This window comes from Cucumis melo, chromosome 9 (assembly GCF_025177605.1).
Source record: "Cucumis melo cultivar AY chromosome 9, USDA_Cmelo_AY_1.0, whole genome shotgun sequence".
Lineage (NCBI taxonomy): Eukaryota > Viridiplantae > Streptophyta > Magnoliopsida > Cucurbitales > Cucurbitaceae > Cucumis > Cucumis melo.
Window position 1 is genome coordinate 2,276,349 of NC_066865.1, and position 8,522 is coordinate 2,284,870.

Consider the following 8,522-nt stretch of genomic DNA (forward strand, 5'->3'; position numbering starts at 1 on the left):
CTCGATGTGTTCTCTTAGATCCATATTTCGTATTGCAATTCACTCCTTCGATAGGTTTATTTTGTCATTCTGCTATACACATTAGCTAACATGAATCGTACTTAGTGGAAACATAAACATTTTAGTAGATTACGATAATACTACCTTGAAGGTTATAATTTAAATACAATCTCTTTTTGGATCTCCTTTAATGTAATTTTTAGTCACCATGTTTTCTTTTCTTCCCCGATATATATGTGTAGGTGATCAACTATTATAGATGGGCTTGATTAAGTATAATAGATGTATAGCTAGTGTATTTAGATGATTACAGCGTTGTGTGGATATGTGTGAGGCTATGTTTTTACCCTTGTAGCTTGTGCATTTTCTGTATGGCAGAAGACCAGGCCTCTCCTCTAGATTTAGAGTCCTTGATGGAGTACTTGGTTGAATTGAAACGTTAGAATCTTTTTGAATCCCAATCCTGGGAGTCATTGATAGGATGTTTGGGGATTTGACCATTTTAACATTTCTATCTAAGCTTTCTTGCAATTACAATTTATTCTTAATTTCCAACTGTTTGGACTCTTTTTCATAATTTTCTTTATATTTCTCTTGGGAATCCTTGCTGTTGGTATTCGAGAAAATTGGTGGGCTGCAGAAACTAGGGAAATTTAGGCTTCTTTTATACTAATTGATGAACCTTATATTGGTAATTTTGCTTTGTAATAACTAACGAGCAATTCACCATTTGATGAGTTGCATGGGCAAGTGACTATACATTCTTCTTCCAGCTTGCTTTGCAAACCTCTCACGCTACTTGGATTCTAGGTTGCCTTCATTTTGCATTGGAAGTAATTTATAACTTTGCATCTGTTCATCTCATTTACATATCCTTAAGAAGACATGACTTTCTTGCATGGTCTGTTTCTGTAATAGTCTCTCATAAACACATGGTGTTGTCATTATTGCAAGGTGAAGACAACCTACCTTTAACAGTTGCAGATCCATTTTAGCTGCTGATACTAACCTTCCTTATCAAAGTTAAGTAGAGAACGGCCAGCATTTTTCTTTTACTTTCAGGGCAGGACAAGTCCGATGACTCTTCTATCTAGAACTTGTTTGCTTTCCTTTCTACATAGATTCCCTGCTGCTTCATGCTGTAAAATTCTCATAAGTTCTAGTGTTCTGTGAATTGATTTTCTGGTCAGTTATGGCTGTCTAGTGAGAAGCTTTGATCAATAGGCCCATGCTCTATCTATATTACCTTCGATATGGGTTTGCTGTTTAACTATATTATATGTGATTTGATGATGAACTGAAGTTATTGCATTATAGGCTGGCAGAGGTTTTATTTTCTATTATTATCACATTATAAAACCAACTACTTTTCGGTTTTATGTTCTGTGATAACTTTTGATAAATGTGCACCCAACTAGTGAATAAAACTAAATGGCTGAAAAGTATAGTAGTGAACTTGATGAATTGCATTCAAGTTAGGAGTAACTTTGTGTTTGAAATCTCTTAGGGACCCATAATTCGTGGAAGTTTTGTAGGTTCATTGTGGTTGATTAAGGTTACATCTCGAGGAAGGTGCAACTGTTGTGTTTGGCAGTTGGGAATCTATATCTGGGAAATGATTCGCAGGTGTAAGTTTTCTGTTTACTGCTTATGCGTTCATTTGTTTTTGTTATTTTGAATTTCTGTTTATTAAAAAAATGTTTGCATTGAAGAGTCGGTTGGGTTTGATCTTTATTTAGGGAAGGAAAAAACCCATTAATTGAGGTAACGAGACAATGGCCCGGTTTAGAATCGATATGCTGTCAAAGTTCTCATACCAAATGATGTGATACTTCAAGTCATTTAAAATTAGAAATTCTATTGTGATGGAAATTCTTGATCATTCAATTACTTGAACTTTCAAAATCAATAAGCAAAACTTTATGAGAAGGCTAACTGTGATGGAGGACTAGTAGTAGGAAAAACTACTACTAAATTCTTTACTCAGACTTTGGGCACTCTACAAGCAAATTGGTTGTGTCACTTTTGAATGCTTAAGCATGTAATTCTACATCATCAATTAAATGGTTAAACATGGTTTAGAAGGGTGAAAAAAACAGTAAAATGTCAAAACAGAGATGTGGATCATAATTCTGATGTCTGTTTGTATTGGTCCATAGCAATTTGGTTTGCATGGAATTGGATTCCCACTTGAGATAGAGATTAACATAGAAGAGTTTTGAATTCCCATTTGGGTCTTGGAGGAGTGTTGAAATTCTAACAAAAGGGAAAGGGAATCAGATTTCTTTCTATGGAATGGATACTCCATGTGTTATGCCAAAGAAAGGAAAAATGAAAAGAAATTGGATGCCCATATCCCATGGCAATAAAGCACAAAAGAAACTATCTTATATAATATATAATAGAAAATTAGGAGATCCAATCTTCGGTTAATTTAATACTTTTCTTTAATTAAACGTGGGGTAAGGATAAAACTCTGAATATCACGGGGGATATAAGGTTGGATTTTTGGAGAATAAAATTGATCCTTTGCTAACAATTTTATTATGTTGAATAGGTCGCAGCTTAAAATTGGGAACAACACCTCCTCATTAACTAAAATTGTTTTGTAAAATGTAGATTTTGGTTTGTCTTTTAAAGTTTTTAAAAAGAAAATAATTCTTGTAAAAACAAATTGTGTGTGAGTGTGTTTTTTATTTAAATCTCCACTTTTTATTTCACTTATTATTATTAATTTTTAAGTATCGTAATCAAAGCTAGTAGTGGGAAAATTGAAACTTCGATCTTGAGATCGATATCAGCAGTACAAAACATCTACTCTAAAAGTTGAGGAGACATGTTCTTTAGGCTAAAAGTGAACAAAACTTAATTATAATTGACATATATTATATTTAATTCAAATATTCTATTCTATTCTATTTGTAATAACTAAAATTAATTTTTAACCGGATGTTAACTCAACTAACATCTATATGTGTAAAAAAGTTTAACTCAATTAACGTGACATGTAAATAAGATGAATTTGTAATGTAAAATTTTTCTAGTCGATTTGTATTATAAATCTCATTCCATATCTATCGTCTTTAATCCAATCATATATTTTACTATCTTCACGCCTCACGATTTCATTTCTCTTCTATCTTTCTTTTATTTGGTAGTGGATCCTGCTGGGTCATATAAATTAGACTTGTTTTTTTTTTTTTTCTTTAATTTTCATTCTTAAAAAAAATTTGTGCATTCTTTACTATTGTTTCTTAAATAAACATATGTTTTAAAGTTTACGTTTTTTAGTTTGACCTTATGTTTTAGTTTATCTCTAGCCCTAGCCCTAAATAATAATTAATGAGAAAATTATACATCTAATTAAAGGGTGGAAATTGATTATTCAAACTTGACTAATTTAAAGTAAATGTAAAATTAATCTTACTATTAAATATAGTAATTTCTTTTTCCATGTCATAAATTTGGGAGTTTTTTTCAGGATAAAATATAGTCATGCCATTTAAAGATTTGAATTTTAATTAAGATGCTCTAAAAAAAGAACTTTTTTTTTACAATAAATAAGGTGAGATGTGCAAAATCTTTAATTTTGAATTTTATGTTAATTAAGTTAAGCTTATTACAATGTGAACATCAAACTTTAACTCAAGTTGAATTACCTATTTAAACCTTAATTTATTCGATCTCACGCGTTTATAGAATTTAAATGAAGATGTTAACATGAAATGAAATAAAGAGAAAAATGTAACATGTGTATAATAATACTTTAAATAGAAGATTAACACAATATAGAGAAGCATGCTACAATCAAATTAAAAGTGTTGACTATATATTAAAAGAAATGGGGTTTTTTATTACAAAGTTTCTCAAAATTAACTTTGGTACTTTTATTTTAAATTAATTATACCATTTGAAAATTAGGAAAAGAGCAAAGGTATGTAATCTATTTTTAGAAATATTAAAGAGTAAAAAGGAAGTTGGAACTACCAACAAGAAAACCAGCTCTAGGGCGGAGTACTCGATGCTCTTCCTCGTTCTTCAATCCACATTTCTTCTTCTTCCTCTTCATCATTCTGTTTTTTATTACAATTTCATCTCTTAATCCTTCCAATTCATGAATGTCAGTGTAGCCACCACCTTCCTAATCTCTCCAGGTAACTTCCTCCACTCCCCACCATTCTAGATCTCACAAATCTATTTCAATTTATGAACATGGAACTCCCTCTCTCCCGCTATCAAAACTATGTTTATGATCGCCTTCAATGTTACTCCACTCCCTACTTCTCCCTGCGTTACTCAGATTCCCACCTTTTTATGAAAACTTCTTTTCTTTCTAATCGAAGAAAATGCCGTAATTCATTTTGTTGGGTTAAGTGTTCTTCGTTTGAACAAGGGCTACGCCCACGGCCTCAGCCTAAACCTTCGAAACTTGATGTGGGTGTTCGTAAAGAAGCTCCTTTGAAGGAGACCCCTGTTAGGAAATCCAGTGTTGGGATCTGTAGTCAAATAGAGAAGTTGGTTTTGTGTAAACAGTATCGAGATGCACTTGAGATGTTTGAAATTTTTGAACTTGAAGATGGTTTTCACGTTGGTAACAGTACGTACGATGCGTTGATTAATGCATGTATTGGGTTGAAGTCTATAAGAGGAGTGAAGAGGTTGTTTAATTACATGGTTGATAATGGATTTGAACCTGATCAGTACATGAGGAACAGGGTTCTACTTATGCATGTGAAATGTGGTATGATGATTGATGCTTGTAGACTGTTCGACGAAATGCCTGAGAGGAATGCGGTTTCGTGGAGTACTATAATTTCCGGGTATGTAGACTCTGGAAATTATGTTGAAGCGTTTAGATTGTTCATTTTGATGTGGGAGGAGTCTTATGGTTGTGGGCCTCGTACCCTTGCTACAATGATACGGGCATCAGCTGGTTTGGAAATTATTTTTGTTGGTAGGCAATTGCATTCATGTGCAATAAAAGCAGGACTAGGACAGGACATTTTTGTTTCCTGTGCGTTGATTGATATGTACAGCAAGTGTGGAAGCCTTGAAGATGCTCATTGCGTTTTTGATGAGATGCCTGATAAGACAATAGTTGGATGGAATTCAATTATAGCTGGTTACGCACTCCATGGCTACAGTGAAGAAGCTCTGGATCTATACCATGAGATGTGTCGCTCTGGTGTTAAGATGGACCATTTCACTTTTTCTATAATTATAAGAATATGCTCGAGATTGGCATCGGTAGCACGTGCTAAGCAAGCACATGCGAGTTTAGTTCGTAATGGCTTTGGGTTAGATGTAGTAGCTAATACAGCCCTTGTGGATTTCTATAGCAAATGGGGAAAAGTAGATGATGCTAGACATGTTTTTGACAGGATGTCTTGTAGAAACGTAATATCATGGAATGCCTTGATTGCTGGATATGGGAATCATGGTCGTGGGGAGGAAGCCATTGATATGTTTGAGAAGATGCTTCGGGAAGGCATGATGCCAAACCATGTGACATTTCTTGCTGTTTTATCTGCTTGTAGTATTTCAGGTTTGTTTGAACGTGGATGGGAAATTTTTCAATCAATGACTAGAGATCACAAAGTTAGACCACGTGCTATGCATTTTGCATGCATGATTGAATTGCTAGGTCGAGAAGGGCTGTTAGACGAAGCATATGCCCTTATAAGGAAAGCTCCATTTCAACCAACAGCAAATATGTGGGCTGCATTGCTTAGAGCTTGTAGAGTTCATGGAAACCTAGAACTTGGTAAGTTTGCTGCTGAAAAACTTTATGGGATGGAACCTGAGAAGCTTAGTAATTATATTGTACTTTTAAACATATATAACAGTTCTGGTAAGTTAAAGGAAGCAGCTGATGTTGTTCAGACATTAAAAAGAAAGGGCTTAAGAATGCTTCCAGCATGCAGTTGGATAGAAGTTAACAACCAGCCGCATGCATTCCTATCTGGGGATAAACACCATGTCCAATTAGAAAAAGTAGTGGGAAAAGTGGATGAATTAATGTTGAAGATCTCAAAGCTTGGTTATGTACCTGAAGAACAGAACTTCATGCTTCCAGATGTTGATGAACACGAAGAAAAGATACGGATGTACCACAGTGAGAAATTAGCAATAGCTTATGGTCTTCTAAACACTTTAGAACGAACGCCATTGCAGATTGTGCAAAGCCATCGCATTTGCAGTGACTGCCATTCTGTGATTAAACTGATTGCTATGATTACCAAACGTGAAATTGTGATCAGAGATGCTAGCCGATTTCATCATTTCAGAGATGGGAATTGTTCTTGTGGAGACTATTGGTGATGCTGGTAAAATCTATATTGCTTACTCTTCCATTCATCATTCAGTTTCATGTTTAACCTTCTGTTTTGGTTTTTCTATGGAGGCTTGAAATATGATGAGAATGCAAGTATATATATTGTTATGGTAGCTTGGTGTTGTTACTTTCTTTCCTCGACTGTATGCCTAATGCATAAAAATGTTTTTGAGGCTTGTCCATTTGGGAGCGACCCTCAAGGTACGGTACAATTGTAAGCTTTCAAGGGAAAAGCTCATGCTTCAATACAAGATTAGAAGTTCGAGAGTTATATGATGACTGCATCTTACTTGAACAGGATTTGTTCTATGGTTGTACGACTGTGTCTTGAATTTCAAATAGCTATACAATGGGTGGAATAATACAACTAACAAATAGCTATATGATGGCGAATAGGATCCGTTCTATATGTACAACTTATGTGTCGTTGAGTTCCACATAGTTACATGATGTGTGTAATCAACTAATAGTTGTCTGCTTCAAATGTGGTAGTCCAATTTTGAATACGTTGGGGTACAACGCTGGTTGTGGTAATATAGCCTTCAAGTACTTCTATCACTAAAACTTATGAGATATACAGAATACAAAAAGAAAAGCTTCATAGTCTTGCAATGGATGGATGCTTGGTTTTTTTTTGTTCGGTAGTTTCATAAAATAAAAAATTTCTAATTAACTTGAGGATTAGGCTTCAATACTGGCCCCTACTTTTTAGAAATGTTGGGTATGCTTTTAAATAAGCAGAATTTTTCTTTTTCCTTACTACAATGTTTGGAGTTACTCAGTTGCGTTCTTCTATCAGGTTTTTGGCCTGTTCTAATTAACGATTTCGTCAAGCACATGAACAGGTTCGTTTTAGAGGCTTTTACAGATGCAACAAGTTTGAAGTTAAATGTAGTTAAATAGTTCTGGCTTGTATATCATTTTAAGTCTTCGGTATTACATGGTTTCATCCTTGCATTAACACTTGTCTGCTGACAATCATTATGCAGGTGGTCAGGATCTAATAAAGTCTCAAAGTTATGTGTAAGTGGAGACTCAGAATCACAATCAGGTGTGTTTGAATATTCTCTTTCTGGTATAGATTACGTTCAACTGTCTGAAAAAAAAATATATACTATTCTGCGTATTGGCTTTTCCATGGGATGCAGAATGTTATATAAGCCTTGTCTTACTGGTTTGAATTGTGTCAGGATTAAAATCTTTCCCTGGTTTGAAGAGGAAATTACCTGAGGACATGCAAATGGATGACATTGTGTCTCTGAGTGTTCCTAGAACTGGCGCCATGGAGTTGAGTCCTGTTACGAGCGACAAGAAAAGTAGATTTATGCTTGCAGGCCAGTGAACTTGGAGATAAACTTACCATCATGTACTGCAGATGAGAACGTAACTATGGTTGGACATAATAGTACATTAGGTTCCAAATCTCCATGTGCTGTTGAAGGTTGTCTGTCAAAAGGTTTTGCTGGAGTTTTCCCTGACACATTTGTTCATAGGATTGGACTGACCAAGAAAGGAAAGCGTCAATTCACATGAGCACAAGCGATTTATCCCTTGTGATACGTTTACAGGTTGTATGATCTACAATGTGGTTATATCTTCATTTCTGCTGTGGTACAGCATTATTAATTAGACAAGTTGATGATTTGGCAGCAAACTAGAACAAAGGATTGATTATGTTTCTATTGAGGGAAAGAGAAATTATTAGTCTGTTTCAATTCAAAGAACGAATAAGAGTGTACTGGTTTGTGCTTTCTTCAACCCTTCTTATCGTTCTATTTGGCTTTAAATGATATGGTTCAATCTGGAGATTGTGTTAAGCTGTCTTCATTTGTCTACTCTATCTTCATTTCAACTGATCCAAAAAATGAGTTTGGATTTGGAGATTGTGTCAAGCTGTCTTCTTTTGTCTACTCTATCTTCGTTTCAATCTGATCCAAAAAATGAGTTTGGATTCGCTCATTGAACATCTAAAACACTGGTTTTCTTATATGGATTGAAGAGTGTGTTTGATACACATCAAGAAAACATGACCTGATAAATTAAAAGATGATAAAAAGGCATAATGGGAATCAAACGAAAAGAAGCGACAGAGCTAAGAAAAATAGCATCATAGGACCGGATTAAGTCTAGAGGAGAGAGCTTGGCTTGAGTCTTGAGCCAAGTTAAAACGCCCAACCCAAAGCATCAC

General features: G+C 34.7%; 1 protein-coding gene across 2 annotated transcripts; it reads left to right on the plus strand.

Moving 5' to 3' along the window:
* Positions 1 to 3,935: 3,935 nt before the first annotated feature.
* Positions 3,936 to 8,151, plus strand: LOC103498490 (pentatricopeptide repeat-containing protein At5g50390, chloroplastic). 2 transcript variants are annotated; one of them, XM_008461102.3, is made up of 4 exons: positions 3,936 to 6,326; positions 7,134 to 7,179; positions 7,324 to 7,385; positions 7,525 to 8,151. In XM_008461102.3, exon 1 carries the CDS (start codon positions 4,207 to 4,209, stop codon positions 6,319 to 6,321), a length of 2,115 nt encoding a protein of 704 aa, XP_008459324.2. In that variant the 5' UTR covers positions 3,936 to 4,206; the 3' UTR covers positions 6,322 to 6,326; positions 7,134 to 7,179; positions 7,324 to 7,385; positions 7,525 to 8,151. The 2 variants fall into 2 exon arrangements, with proteins under 2 accessions (XP_008459324.2, XP_008459325.2); XM_008461103.3 differs by lacking the exon at positions 7,134 to 7,179 and having other exon boundaries at positions 3,955 to 6,326.
* Positions 8,152 to 8,522: the final 371 nt, after the last annotated feature.